At 36.5% G+C, this 15,727-nt stretch overlaps 1 protein-coding gene across 3 annotated transcripts in view; it reads left to right on the top strand.

Annotated features, from left to right (window-relative positions):
- The first annotated feature begins 750 nt into the window (after positions 1-750).
- The window catches only part of ITCH (itchy E3 ubiquitin protein ligase), a 46,700-nt gene continuing 31,723 nt past the window's right edge, over positions 751-15,727 (top strand). For 2 of the 3 annotated variants that reach the window (XM_026861979.1, XM_026861980.1), the window contains exons 1-4: positions 751-866; positions 9,546-9,636; positions 12,201-12,339; positions 15,464-15,588. In XM_026861979.1, the coding sequence (XP_026717780.1) occupies positions 9,567-9,636; positions 12,201-12,339; positions 15,464-15,588 (334 nt within the window). In that variant the 5' untranslated portion in view covers positions 751-866; positions 9,546-9,566. Of the gene's footprint in view, positions 867-9,545; positions 9,637-12,199; positions 12,340-15,463; positions 15,589-15,727 lie in introns of those variants that run through there. The other variant, XM_026861981.1, reaches the window with a different exon arrangement.

Here is a 15,727-nt window from a genome sequence, read left to right on the forward strand (position 1 = left end):
CTTCACAAACTTCTCAAATGTGGGTCCTTCCTATGGGCTGTAGTTCTTCAAGAATTGCTCCAGTGCAGCTCCCTTTCCGTGGGGTGCAGTTCTTCAGGAACACATTCCTTCAGTGTGAGTCCCCCATGGGCCTCAGGTCCTGCCAGAAAACCTGCTCCTACATGGGCTGCAGCTCCTGCCAGGAGCCTGCTCTGGCGTGGGGACCTCCCTGGGCTGCGGGGGGGGGCATCTGCTTGGGCGTTACCCTGCCTGGGTGCAGGGCACAGCTGCCTCACCATGGGCTTCTCCACAGCTGCAGGGAATCTCTACTCTGGTGCCTGAAGCACCTCCTCCCCCACCTTCACCGACCTTCAAGTTTGCAGTTGTTCCTCCACTCCTCTCTCACAGCTGCTGCACAGTGTTTTTTACATTTTCCTAAACATGTTATTACAGAAACGCTGTCTGCACTGCTGACGGGCTCAGCTTTGACCAGCAGTGGGGTCTGTTTTGGACCTGGCTCTGTCCAACGCAGGCGCAACCCCATATCTTTTCTCACAGTGGCCACCCCTGCAGCCCTTCTACTACCAAAACCTAGACCTATAGGGTAAGATTCCAGAAGAGGGGGCCTAGGAAAATAGTTTTGCCCATCATAAAATAGATAAAAGAACTTTTACTTTGTGAGTATTGTCAAGCCATGATAACACCTGGGTACTTTCGGCCATAAAAGGATTTGGCTTGTATATCAGGTTTCTTGAATGAAAAGCAATTTGTCGTGCTTCGCAGGTAGCAAGGTAACTGCTTACCTTCCAGTCCACAGATTGTAACAGTGTTCTGGTTGTGCACTACACTGAAAAATTTTCCTGAAACCGCATCACAGAAGCGTTAAGGTGAAACACAGTTCTGAGCCAAAGCAGTATTGTGTTGAAGCTATATTATTACAAAAGATTTTTTTTTAAAAGGAGTTTAAAAGACCAAAGTGACTTTCTAAAAGCAGTGGTTTATAAAATGCAGGAGTTAATCCAGTTGTTGTCTAGTTAATATCAGTAAATCCAGCAGTTCAAAAATCTGTTCAAGTTTGTGGTAGTTACAGTGATGGCAGCTTCATTGTCTTCTCCTCTGTTTTTCTAATACCAGTTTAATTCTTTCTACTGTGGGTTAACATGCACACCAAGTTTAATATATCTTGTTTTCCAACAGTGGTATTTAAGAACCAGCCATTTTAAGTATTGCTGTATTTCTAAGATTACATCAGTGAACCAGTTTTAGCTTAGTGGTTTGCATATATGAATTGTTGTCCTCTTTGAAATGGATTGTACCATGAGAAGGAAATGGCTGAAATAAAAATAGACTATCTCTTTGTTTTCACAAATGGTTTTAATTATCTTGTGCAGCTCTCTGCAGTGGCTTTTCTTGCCAGGCTTTTTGGAATCAAGCAAAAGGCATATGATGTTCGTGTATACTTTTGTCTTTTTTTTTTTTGAGCATTTCTTAAAAGTTAGTGAAAGCTGTCCTTTTAGTTAGGAAGGAAATTCATTGGCAGGTTATCTGAGTTGGTGGATAAGTCTGTCCTTTTGTCCTGCCTGCCACAGTTTTAGTCTAAGAACAGCTTGTGGTTGGGTAATTACTGATATACTACTGAAAGAGGGGAAAAATCTGTCAAGTTACATGATTTTTTGCCTTTGAATTTTCTATATTTCAGTACTGTTTCTTTACATGTCTTTTTTCCAATTCTTTTATTCATTATCAAATACTATATGTAGAGAAAAGTCACATGAAACATTTCTGTTGAGGTGCAGGTTATACAGGGAGGCTTCTTGGTGCATAGAAAAGCTAATGAATGAATTCTCTATATTTTTGAAGTAAGTCTTCAGTTTGGGAGGACTGAAGGCATAATTTAATTTGAATTGCAAGCAGTGTTGTTGGAAGCATTTTTCTCTGCAGGTTGAAGTTGATGGACCAGTTTTTCTAATCTGCACAGTTTGCTTAAGGAACAAGAGAGATCCCTGGTATTGATGTAAAAGTTGCAGTGTGAATACAACTGGGTGTCTGGACACAACGTTTCCAGAATTGTTCTGTCTTTTCTTGAGCAGTCTCTTTGTTTTGATAGTCACATTAAATGTTCTGCAGCTTTTCTATCTTAGAAACTTAGGATTCAGAAGTATTTCCCATGTTCAGCTCTCTTTTGAAGTGGTAGATACTCAGGAAAAACAAGGAATCGGTGCTGAGGATTAGTGTTGCATAAATAATTGTCTGAGTGTTTTTAAAAAAAAGTGTTTAAGGTTTTTAGTCTGTAGTTCCTTAGTCTTTGCTACTGTAACTTTGAATCTGTTCATGATACAGAATAGAGACATCTTTTGATCCTATTGTAGGATATTGATCAATATGTTGTCAGAATGATTATCATTTTTAATGTGTATGAGGTCGAAGGAAGTTAGTATAATGAAACTCAGAGACTTTACAGGGAAGGATACAGTATTTACTTTTAAAATCTTAAATTAATTTTACCTACTCATTCTCTCAGACATTTCATTTACTCTCTCGCACTTGTGTGCACCAGGCTGTTTCTGTGTGTTGAGGTGGTATAGCCAGTGTCTCATGTACAACATGGAGGATGGAACTAATGGTATCCGTCAGCTGTTTGTCACCAGAAGGAACCCACAGCATGATAAAGAACTGCTTTATAGATTAATATTTTATATTCTTTGGGAATCAAGAGTTGTTCTGCACTAGTCCTTTACTATAGAATCTGGCTTATTTCAACCTCCATAAATCTTAAGTGAAGGCTGATGCTAGTTGTTTTTTTCCTTATTTGAAATGTCTATATCTTTATAGCTGCAGTATGTTTTCCTGTTGGCCTAACAGGAAAAGGAATTACATATGTGATGTGACATAACCCTCTCCTCTCTTTAAAGCACAGGCTCTTTTGCTGGCCAGTCACCTGTGCCGTAGTCTTATCAGAGCGAAGGCATCCTGATCTTGACACAAACACTCCTTAGTTTTACTGCTGCAAGGAGTGTCCTTTGTTATCAATAAAAGCCATTTTTTTAACCTTTGTTTTGCTGGGGTTTTTTATTTATACGTGCACGTTTCCATTAGTTCGTTATTCATACCAGTCTTAACATCTTCACTACAATTCTCTGCAAGGTGTGTTTGCTTGTAGCAGAAAAACATCCAATAGAAGGATTCAGGATTGTAGTTTTCTAGAATACATTCAGATAATCTCACTCATAAAGTATAATTGCAACTGTTCATTTAAGAGATGTGACTTCTGGCTGATACACCACTGTACTTTGAAAGGGTGTAGAAATGATAGTCTTAAGGAGGCATAACATGAAAGTAATTCCTGTGTTGAGCAAAAAGTACAGTGGATCATACATACTGTATGCATGAATTAGGGAAAAATGTAAAACATACATTTTTAAGATAGCATAATGGATGAAGTTTCTACTTCAATGTCAAAGATTTCTCATTAGAAAGTCCATCATAGGGAAGGGACAGAATTCAGGCACTTCTGTGTTTTGTGGCTTATATATATCTTGCTTTTCTCCCATTGCAGCCTCTGAAGGTCATGTCACTTGGGTTACTTCCCAAACTGATAACGTTTTATTTCCCACAAATATATTTTTAGCTAGTATATTGAATTAGCTCGAGTGTTGTCTTTGAGTCTGCATCTCACTCATTCTTATCAGAACAGCTGCTCATATGTTGTTAGCTTTGTAAATAGTTAAACTGAGTATGTAGGCAGCAAATGGGAGGTGTGCCTGTTGTGGGAACTGGTGTATCAGTGCTGGCTCTGATCTGGTGGGTACAGTTACTGATAGCAGTGAAGACAGAACAGCAGCAGCTCAGTAGTTCAGCCTGAAGTCTGTGTTTGGACCCAGCATGCACTGTATTTCACATTTGTTCAAAAAACAATTTAGGCATCCGAATTTCAGATTTCAACAGATGTGTTATGACAGAAACTACTTTGATTTGACTGCATTTCCAGTCAATAGGTGTAATGCTGCTCACATGCAGTAACAGCCAAGGGTGCTAAGCTGCATTCTGCTGTTAAAACCCTCTGTTTCCATTCCTTATATAAATATCCCTTGATGCAAACCTCATAATTGCTTCCATTTACAAAGTATACTCAACACTCTTATAATGAGTCTATTCTTTTGTTCCTGGTTGATTACTCGGCACTTTCTTTCTGTATGTCTTCTTGTTTGGGCAAAACTGACCATGTCTGTAAAACTTACTTTAGGAAAAAAAATAAAATTATAAAAATGTTAAACAATATAACCAGCTTTGTCAAAGCACTTTTACTTAAAAAGATGAAGCTTGAACAGTTGAAGTAATTGCAGATTTGCTAAACAAGTTAGTTGCCAAACTACCTGTCTCTGCCTACACTTACTGGATAATTATATCTAATATTTAAGAGAAAAGAACTTTTCCACAATATGCATGCCTTCAATTAAAAAGAGGCTTCAGTCTTTTGGGTGAAGGAGAAGAAGCATTTGTATTTAACTTATCACACACAAAAAAGTGCAGTATTGATGCAAACAGGTGACTTCGAACTTTCTCTGAAATACCTAGTCTAGTTTCTTCTTAACTGTCTGTAACTCACATAGCTGTTGATAAATTATTGTAAAGGTGACATGTTATGTCTTGCATGCAGTTTTTTAAACAAAACTTTGTATACTTTATACTTTTTCCAAAAGTCTGTATTCCTGTGTTACACAGTGAGGTTTTCAAAACTATTGTTACATTATTAGATATGTTAAAGAAATTTTTTCATTATGCAATTTTTTTTCTGGATTTTTGAAACAGCAAATACACTTTCAATTGGTACACCTGTAAAGAGCAGTTTAGCCTGTTCTTAAAATTAATTACTAAACATAAGGCTTAGAGCAGCCAACAATGTGCAATTATTTCAGTATTTTTTTAAATTATAAAGAGCATGTGCCAACATATTTTCAAAGCTATGCATGTATAATGTACGTCACAGGATTTAATTCTGACCTAGTTGTGTCTTCTGTTCTTTCAAATAAATGTGAAACAGAACTACCTTCTTCAGTAGTTCAGCTCTTTAACAGGTGAAGCCCACTGCTGGGTAAACTCACCTAAGTTACATTGGTGTGACATTTGGAAGATCTCTCAAGCCTTTGATAGCATTTTTCTTCTATTTATACTCTCTGAATTTGTGGACAAGAAGATCCTTCCCACCTTTTCCTTACTTTGCTTTAACCAAGAAGCACTCAGAGCTCCTTTTCTCCCCACTTTTTCTCATGTTTTCTTAGAAAAATAAATGAGGATCCTCCCTTTCTTCCTTTCTTTTTCTGAAAGTGTGTGTAACCTCTGGGCTGTGCTCCTCTAGAATTTCTTCTTTCTTCCACACCACTCTCAGGGAGGGGGGGAAAAAAAATAAAAAATCTGGTAATGAAGTTTGCTGTCTTGGATCAAAATGCCACTGAAGGTGATGCACTTCTGCCTAACAGCATCAAGTTGTGCCATAGGAGAGGCTTCTGAGAAAGCGCTCTAGTTAGAGGTGGAATTCAAAGAACTGAATCCTGTAAGGATGTGTGGCCAAGTTTCCTACTGTGAGACAGATTTATTTTAAACAATGTTTGTTCAAACCTGGCTGACTACAAACAATTGCAGGTGTAGTTATGAAGTTGAGCATAATTTATCTAATAATCTACACATGATGGTAGCATGTTATAAAAATAAACCAACCTGCTTGGGAGTAGATGTGCAGCCACAGAAGAAATTCAGGCAAGCATTTGAATAGTTTATTTTTAATGACAAGAAGATATTCTGTATTATTATATCTTTTTATATCTCAAACACTTTATCTTATTAATTTCTAAGAAAATTATATTTATGTGATCATGATTAGAGTGTCTGTTACACTGCCCTGCTCTCTCTGTCATGGCTTTGAAACCTTTAAACTAATGTTCCTAAATTTCAAATTGTGAGGTTTTTTGGAAGTGGGTATTGGCATCTGAGGGAAAAAATGGCAATATAAGCTTAATGTAATTTAAAACAAGACAAAACCAGAACAAAAAAAACCAAAACAAAACCAAACCAAATCCCTAAATATTTATGAGGATGTGTTTAACTTTCTACTGCAGAAATGTTTGGAATGACAGTGTGAACTCGTGGAAGTACTTGTTTCGTTACATTGAAGCAGACATACCCAGTTTATAGGATTTCTCAAATTATAATTTTGTTTATAAAAAGATTATTTATAATGTAATTGGAAAGCAATCATTATACTCCTTTCCTCTGGCAAGAGGTCCAAAGGTCTAGTACAGTTAATACTTTCGTGTTCACACATGATGGCCTGTTCATACCCAGTTGCTGTCAGAACTTAGTCTTAAAGATATTCAATTTTCACAGTATCTTAAATATTGTTTCTATTGTGATAAAACTAAATGGAAGTATTTTACTAATGATTGAGGAGTGTATGTTGTCTTACGTTGTGATTAAGCTTGTAAGTAGCCCTAGGCTGGTTTTAAGTTGAAATCATATGCAGTGTTGCCATTAAAAATAGCTGTTAATATAGTAGTTTCTTACCAAACAGTTTTGTGTATGCATTTGTTATAGAAACAGAGAATGTAAATGCTAAAAATTAAGGTTAAATATAGAGATCAGCTAGATGTAACTTGTGGGGTTATTGTCTTTTTCAGGCTCTTTGTGATTCTTCAAAGTGTAGTTCACTAATTGTCACAGATTCTTATTTGGCTAATCAGTGTATTTTAGCCTTGTTTCCTAGGAAGGAGGTACATACAATGCCACCTGCCAGTCCTGTTCTGCTCATTTTTTTGTGTGTGTTGCACTACAGACTTTCTTAATAGCTGATCCATTCCAGTTAAAAATTCATGGAGATGGAGGTGTCAAAGTTGATTAAATTTATATGAATTATGAAAAATCTGGGTGGGATTGTATACATATGTCGTAGGGAGGAGTCTTAAATTAGTGCCCAGATGAGAGAAAAATGTGAGTTCAGTGATTATTCCTTGCTGGATATCTGGCTTGGAACTTTGCTTGTGGAGTCTTTCAGCTGGCAGTTGAGTGGAAGAGGCACTGGAGTCAAGGTATTTGAAAACATCAAAAGAGGAATAGGTCTGTTGAAGTGTAGGACACAGGTAAGTTGTTGTCTTCTCCTTCTTAGTTTGGAACTCTCCTTTTTCCTGACTGACTAATGGAGCTTGCTGTAAGGGAAGAGCCTCTTGATTTTTAGCAACCATGCAATAAAATAAGACTCTTCAGTGTTTTTGTTCAAAAATAATTAGAAACTTTATGGCAGTTGAAGAACTAATCAATGTGTAATGTAGTTTCTTTTTTTTAGGAACACTAGGAGGCAATAGATTCTTCACATTTTAATTAAGCTAGTTAGTGAAAACTATGTCTCACTATGTATAGGCTTGGACACACATGTGCTAACTGAAATGTTTGCAGGAAAGTCATTTCAGATGTGATTAAGCTGCTAGAATTTTTGCTGCATATTTTCAGTGAAAATGATCAAATTTTAATAAACATTTTAATGAGTGTATTTTTCAGGCTTAGAAATTACAGTTAGCTTTAACATGTGCTTCTGAATGAGTGTTGTATGCAATATGTGCTTACTGTATGACTTCAGTTGAAAATTATCACCTTCAGTAATTTGGAGAAATGACACTGCACATAATACAAGTGGAAAATAAAATCTCTTTTGTAAGTGCAAACTCTTTAGGCTGTCCAGTATGTCTGTATTGGTCTAGAAGCTATTCAACAGCTTCCTTAAAGTGTAAAGGATACCTAGTGAGTTTGATACAACTAATCACAGTATCAGAATTAAGAACTGTCCTCTAAATCTTTTAAATTTAGACTACTTTTTAAATACTTATATAAAAGCTTTTTCGCTCTGTCAGGATTTAAATTTGTGTGATTTGTGTCTGGAATCTAGTAATTAACAGTATATACTATTCAAGCAAGTCATTAGTACTTTTTTTGGTAGTGTCATATTCTCCAATAGTTAACAGTCACATCAGCAAGCTGTAGGTTGCAAGAACCTCCCATTTTTCCACTTTCAAGATACCTGTGGAATAATCAGTGTCACACTATACAGATTTTGCTTCAGATTGCAGCCTCTAAAAAGAAAGTTGTGTTACTCAGATGAGGTCTCATTTTACAAATTCTGTTTTGCATGGTATGCAGAGGATAAGACGTGCGTGTTTAGACTGCCTGTGTTGTTATCAGTTGGTAAATTCATATATACATCTTTCTGTACTCAAGATACAGATTAGCAGCAGCGTAAGCTAACATGTTACTTTCCTTGTTGGAAATAATGTGTGCAGAAAAGTACCTGAGAGCTGGCACATGATCTGCTTTGGGGTTCATATTCTGTAGCTGACCAAAGATGTGCAGCAGTGGGCTGGGATATGTGCAGGTGCTGATAAGCCAACCCCTTGGCTCCAGTCCATGAGCCTCACAACACGTGGGAGCCCAAAGAGCCATGTACAGGTGGATGAATGGTTTTGCAGTAGGTTGTGACCACAGAAGACAGTGAGGAAATGGCACAAAGGAGGGAACATGGCATGAATAGAGATTGCAGTAAGTAGTCTGGAAGTTGTATCCAGCAGGTAATGTGGAGTCTGTGATAAGCCATTCATTTTTCCAGTGGGTAATCTGTTGTAGAGGACTTACTGATGTATATCTAGTGTAGTTGGTACACAGCTGAGCTGAAAATGTGTTTTTAAAAATTAATAGGAGGGAAGGATATCTATTTCCGAAGTGATGTCTATTTTTAATATGATAGCACACTATTTCATTTCTGTCTGTTAATATCAAAGCTATGTGATGAATATTGTCCACTTTTCTCTCCTCTGCCCACCAAAACCAATTACTGAATTGATTAAAGTTCAAAGAATAATAGGAATACCTGCTTGCTTTGGTGCTGGGAGGATCAGTCTAGTACAGGTTTGAGGACTGGGATGTGTAAGAAGGAAGGGGTGGGACTGTAAATGAAGGTTGTCTTACCCTTTTTCAGAAATGATGTATTAATACTTCGTAGAATTACAGCCCTTGTCTGTAGGTTTGATCTAAGTGAAAATGAAAGACATACAGAAGCAGGTTTATCTGAATTTGAAATTCACTTTTTAATAATTAATTTTCAGTCTTTTTTGTATGCTTGTGAATTGTAGTTTTCTTTTTCCTTTTTTTTTTTAACCAAGTAACAGTTGACATAAGAAGGTAAACTTCTTACCCAGAACTTAGAACATCAGAACAGGCAGATGTTTTCAGACATAAGAGATATATCAAACTTTGCGATTAGAACATTGTTCACTCTTGGTTAATTGGCAAATTGAAGGGACAAAATCAAAAGACCTATTTTGCCTAGGAAATTAATGTTAACATTGTACAGTAGAGACTAATTCCTTTTGTAAAACATTTTCTGTACTTTGGGGAAATGGGAAGGAACTAGGAAGAAAACAAGTGCAGTGTTTTTGTTTGCAGTATAATGTATCTACATGTCAAAAGAAAAGATGATTCAGTTTTTGAGTTTCTGAGGATTCAAATGTTTACATTGTCTCTTCATCCAGATTCAAGATCCAGCCCGTATTATGGCTGGCAGTGGGTCCAAATCAGGACCATCCAGTGGGTTTTCCATGAAATCACAGCTGCAAATCACTGGTAAGACTTCTGAAAGGATATATCTTTTCTGGTTAGAAATGTGAAAGTGTTTTTCCCGCAATTAACTAGAAGTTACTAGTATGTTGCATTTCAGGAATCTTGAATTTTATATAACCCAAGAGAAGTCACACAGTAAGACTGATGTTATACCATTGCCATAATCTATGGCAGAAATATAGAGATTTTATTCAAGATTTTATCTAAAATGTATTTTGAAAGATAATTTGTGTAAAAAAATAAAATTAAAAAAAAAAAAAAAATTGACGGAATATTTGTTTTTGAATGCTGTTAAGTAAATTGTACAGAACAGTCGTCTTTGAAATGCAATAATGTATTATGATACTGCTTTCAGTTACTAACCCTTGACATAATACCAAATCTAACACCTTTTCCTGACAGTCTTTTTATCTCAAGCTAAGTGAATCTGAACTGCTCTTCATTAAATTTGACTTACTGCTTCTCCACTGTTACGTGGTTTTATGGCCACCATTGTAAAGGAGCTTTAATAAAAGTGTTGGTGAGAATATTACTGGAATTGAGCACCTGTAGATTGCATAGGAATGGTTTTACATGACATGCTTCACTTTTTGTAGTGCCACACACACAGCGCAGCTGTTGGAACTTAATTACCAAGTTTTCCTCACTTTTACTCTCTGACAAATTTTACTGAATCATAAAAGCTGAAGCCTGGGAATGGGAGATCTGTGGTTGTATGCAGGAATATGTTCAGAAGCATCAAGGGTAAATTTTGCCCCATCAGTGTGGAAGATATGTGAGTATATGCAGAATTTTCACAATGTTGATGTTGTGACGATGAAAAGAATTGTCAGAAATAGATAGGAAAACTTTAGACTAGAAAATAGGTTGGAATTCAGTAAGTTATACTGGTTCTAGCTGTCACACTGGGGTTACAAGCTTCTTTTTTTCTCAGTAGGCCATGAGATGAAGAGGAATCTTGGTCCCTATGGGTTGATATTGGAGAGAAAAATCAAAGAGGTTTGGGTCCACGTATGGCTATGCAGAGCAGAGCTGAGGGCTGGAGTGGTGACTGCTGTCAAAAGCTTGCTCCACTAAAGGCCTGTGCCTAGCATAAAGAAAGTGAAGTTGAAGAAATTATTCAGTGTTTAGAATTGAGACTATTAAGGTGTTTGAAGGGTTGTTAAATTTTGTAGAAATTCAGCCACAGTCTGCATGGGATTCCCTGTGCAAGCAGGCATTACCTTTTTGTAGACATTTGCATAAACAGCAGCTTCCACCTGCCCTACCCTCACCTTCCCGTTCTGCTGTCTTCGTTAGTTTTAAATGAACTTCCACGTTGTCTGCGTAAGTAAGAACCTTGAAAGTAGGTACATGACTGCTGATTTGTGCTGCCTGTAAGTAGGTCTTGATGCCTTTGAGATAGCTAGTGGTGTTGAAGCATGAGATGTTGTAGTACAGAAGTATTGGAGACATGAGGGGAAGGGGAGCTATTTATGAAAATTAATGTTAGCTGACTGAAATTAATTTCTGTAAGATGTCTGTAATATAGAGAGGAAGAGTTTCCCTTGGGAGCAGTTCAGAGCAGTTTATACTAAGCTGCTTCTCTAAATCTCTAAAGGAGCATAGGCTATAAAGGGAATCTAGGTAGATTAGCCATATGGGCTAGAATTACTCATCTTTTTTTTAAGGATGTAGTGTAGCTGAGGTGGGTGACAAAAACACAGGAGATGACGTTGTTATTTGTTAGAGTGGCATTCACTGGCCAATTAGAAATGTTAATATCTTTGTGTTAAGTACTGTTTTGTGAGTTTAGCATCCACTGATGCACATGCCTGCTGCTTTGGCTAAAAGGAGGCAATGTAGCCAATGTTTGGCAGGACAGGAGTGTTGCAGTCAATGATGTTGAATGTGTGGGGGAAAAAACAACCAACCACAAAACAATCACCAAAGAAACCCAAAACCAACCAACCAAAAAACTCAACACACACCCCCCCCACACTGCCTCTCACCACATTAAAGCTCTGGAGCTGCAAGTCCTATTCAGCTTTTGTTGTGTCTAGAACAGTAGGTAGTTGTTGGAACTCAGTTTGCCTTTAGTTAGCTTTTCTGTAAGTTTTCTTTGATACAGAAAACAAAACACAAAGTTCTTAATGATGTTCTTTTCACCACAAGTGGTGGCAGTTTTACATGATTCTTTAATGAGACAGATCATGGTTTGGGTGTTTTAACAAGCAAGTGTAATAAACTCGAGGAATTTTCTTGGCTGGTTATAGACTGGAGGAGGTTGTAGAGGATATTTTCTACTTTCAGCACCTAAATGCTTTTGTGGATCTTACACTGATTATTACTAATTATAGTATCTCAAGTTATGGAAGTTCTGTTGCATATTTTAGGCATTTGTGTGAGCTATAACATTGTGTAAAATGATCTGGAATGCAAGAGCATTTTTGTCCATCTAATGTATGTTTTTCCTTGAGCATTGTCAGGCATCAGTGTCATAATACTTGAATATTGAAGCACACAGCTGAAAAGTATTTTTTGCAGTTGAAAAATTAGTAGATAATTATTTTTCTCTTTATTAACAGTTATTTCAGCCAAACTAAAAGAAAAAAATAAGTGGTTTGGACCTAGCCCTTATGTGGAAGTCTCAGTAGATGGACAGTCAAAGAAGACAGAAAAGTGCAACAATACAAACAGTCCAAAGTGGAAGCAGCATCTTACAGTGTAGGTTTGATGGTTTTGTTTCCAATTTATTTGAAGTAATGCAATTGACAGTGGACTTAAGGGTTTATTTTAAGCAAAGCGTTCAGTGTTACATGATTTGAAGATATTTGTGTAATTTTTGGAACAAATGTACTACAATCTGGAATACATATTTACAAACTATTGCATCATGTCCTATGGAAAGTACCCAGTGCTTATGAAGGAAAATATTCTTTATTAAGGTATGTGGGCAATATCAAAGGAGTTTTAATTCTGAGTTAGTAAGGAAAGTAAGGTAATTTGATGTTAGAACTGAGTCCCATACATGTTTTTGTTGTCACATTTAAGGTTACAGTGTTTCTGAAATGCTGTGGCTGAAAAGCTTAGCTCTTCTTTGTGTACAACTTTGTTGTGTAGCATGCCATAGCACAGATAGTGAGCGCTGTCTTGCACACATCTAAATTCAGTCACAAGTACAAAATTCCTGATTAATTTGTGCCTTCAGAGTACAAACTGACGGCAGATTCAAGATGAACTGAGCTATTGATGTTTGCTTTGCCCACTATTTGTGTTGTGAAATGATAGGAAGTATAAAGCACAGAAAAAAAAATTATCTTCACCTTCTATGAAAGTTTGTTTATTCTTAAGAATATGCCAAATGGAACACAGGGATAAAGGTCAGTCTTGTGCTTGCACATTTGCTTATGCTTAAATTCTAGATTATTATTTTTGAGGCACCTTGAACATTCCTGCCTGATGAAAACCTTTTGGTGCCTGTTATGTTCTTGTAATTCAGATTATTATGAAGTTTTAGTTATTACTATTTACGTTACTTTCCACTTCAAAGAATTATTTTAAGAAAAAGAAAACCTTGTGCTTTACATGCATATCACTGTGCAAAAGCAGATTCTTCTTTCACCTTTTAAAGTCTGCCTTTTTTCTTTATGCTTTTTTTTCTTTTTAAATTGAAATGTTTGTGGCTTGTGCTGTGCAAGTCCACACAATAATACATGGACAGGTTTTGCTCTTGTTCAGTAAATGCCAGAGACACCCAATGCATATCATTGAAGATTACACTAATGCTCCGTGGAATTTAGTGGATTAAGTTAATAGATTTTCAGGAAATATTTTGACACAAGTCCTTACATTCAGATTCAGAGTAAAAAGGAAAAGTGTAATATCTTCAGCAAATGGATATGGACCATGGGTTCCAATTCTAACAAGCAATCTGTTAGCTGGAGCTGCATATTCTGAAGGGATTGTCTGATGGTGGAAATCTGGATTTATCAACCATATACAGGCAAAATTATCCACTGAAAAAGTAATTTGTTATAACTGTTTCTTACAATTAAAATAATTTTAAAATATATAAATGTTAGAATGTCCCTTAAAGAATTTCAGTATTAAAAATTACTTTGAAGTTGCTGTTAGGAATTAAAAAAAAAAAACCCAACAAAAACAACAACAAAAAAATCAGAAAAGTGTTCATATAATGTCAGCAGCTGATAGTGATTTAAATTTGTTTCTCTGTTGTAAAGCTTCTCAAAACTCAAGGGAGCATGGTGGGGCGGGTGAATATTTTACAGCTAAGAGCAACGTTCTGGAAAAAAAAGTTTTGTGAGTCTGTTCTTAATTGTAGTATCAGCTATTTGTGATGCTTATTTTTTTGCTGTTGTCAAAATACTTTTAAGAAGGAAAAAGAAAAATGTAGTCTCTTAAGTTTTTCTTACACTGGGAGAGTTCCATTATTCTCCAAGATTTGCCAGATTGCATACATTATATCATCTGTCATCATCTTGCTGCAAAATGTTTGGTGAGATTTAGCAATTTTAAAATGAGCATGGTTTGATTCAGCTTATTCTGGAGCTAGAGAGAGGAAGACTAACTGTTCTGGCAGAAAATATTTCTACTTGCATGTGTTTTCTTCTCCAGTAAGGGGCCCTCCCAGTACATAACCGCTGGCATAGATCTGGGAGTGGAAGGTCTTACTGCATAAGTAATCCTTGATCAAGAGCTTTCAGGTCTAGGGAGTGACTCTGATGACGGCTTTTCTAGGAACGGAGATGTACCTTCTCTACCACAGGCTGACAAATCCAAGGCTACAGTATTGTGGGTTTATGACCTTAACCAGGCCACAGACTTTTTCAGAGACAACTTTGCCTCTTGTTTGGACTGTTTAGTACTGTGCCTGCTCTCTGGAAGGCATCTTTCCAGGTTGTAGCACCATTCATTGAATCAAGTTCAGATTTTTTTGTCACTGAAACAAGTAAAAAATTAAGACAAACCTCAGGGAAGTGAAAAGGGAATAGAAGTAAGTGGTTGAAGAATTCTTTCAATTACTTGATTTGGAATGAAGAGAAACTTCAGTGATAGCTGGGTCATAAGGGACTTCAGTGGTAGTAAACCTGGAACGAATTCTCCACGGACATAATCAAATTAGCACACTGTAGAAGTAATACCTCATACTCCTGGACATGGTGAGGAAAGTTTTTGAATTGTTAAGCCATGGAAGATGTACTGTGTTCTTCTGTTCTCAGTAAATGCATTGTGAAGCCAGAAGTATACTGGTAAAATGTTAAATAATTTTGTATGTATTCCTGCTTCTTTGTCATAATATTAAGTATGTGCCAGTTTATTAAGGGAACAGTGATCTTCTAAAAATACTTGAGATAATTTTTAGTATTTCTGAGTAGTTCCCTTTTGATGGATTGTCCTAAAATTTTCTGATAACCTCTTCAGAAAACAAATTTGCTGCCTTCCTGCTCTGTGTGAAAAATTCTTACATCAAGGTACATAAATGCTGAATGCTCATGAAATGCGAACCTGCAAGAATCAGCCTTTTTTTTACTAATCCTGGTTACACTCAGATGCGAATTGTGAGGTGGTGGGTTTTCTGTAGATATCTCCCTTTAAAATAGTAATAATAAAAAATATACTCAGTGAACATTCTTGCAACAGTCTTGATTTACATGACATATAAAGGTGACTGCATACTAGAATGTGATAATTAGAAATTGTTTGATGTTACCACAATTATTACTTTGTTTTGAAGTCATTTTAAGTGAGAGTTTAAGTAGAGCACTCAGTTCACCCACTTTCCCTGCCAAAAAATGCCCTTACATGTTGCTTAACTTTTTGTTTTCAGAATTGTCACTCCTCTAAGTAAATTAAACTTTCGAGTCTGGAGCCACCAAACATTAAAATCGGATGTCCTTCTAGGAAGTGCAGCTCTGGATATTCATGAGACTTTGAAATCAAACAGTATGAAACGTAAGTATAGGATTAACAATACCTTGGATGTTTCAGAATTTGTCAGGAATTTGTCTGTTAATGTGTGCACCTCTGTAGATGGCCCTTAAGAATTCCTTTTTTTTTCTGCAGATTGCATTTATGAGCTTCCTCCTCTTCA

This window comes from Athene cunicularia (assembly GCF_003259725.1).
Source record: "Athene cunicularia isolate RWA chromosome 20 unlocalized genomic scaffold, athCun1 chr20_part1, whole genome shotgun sequence".
NCBI lineage: Eukaryota > Metazoa > Chordata > Aves > Strigiformes > Strigidae > Athene > Athene cunicularia.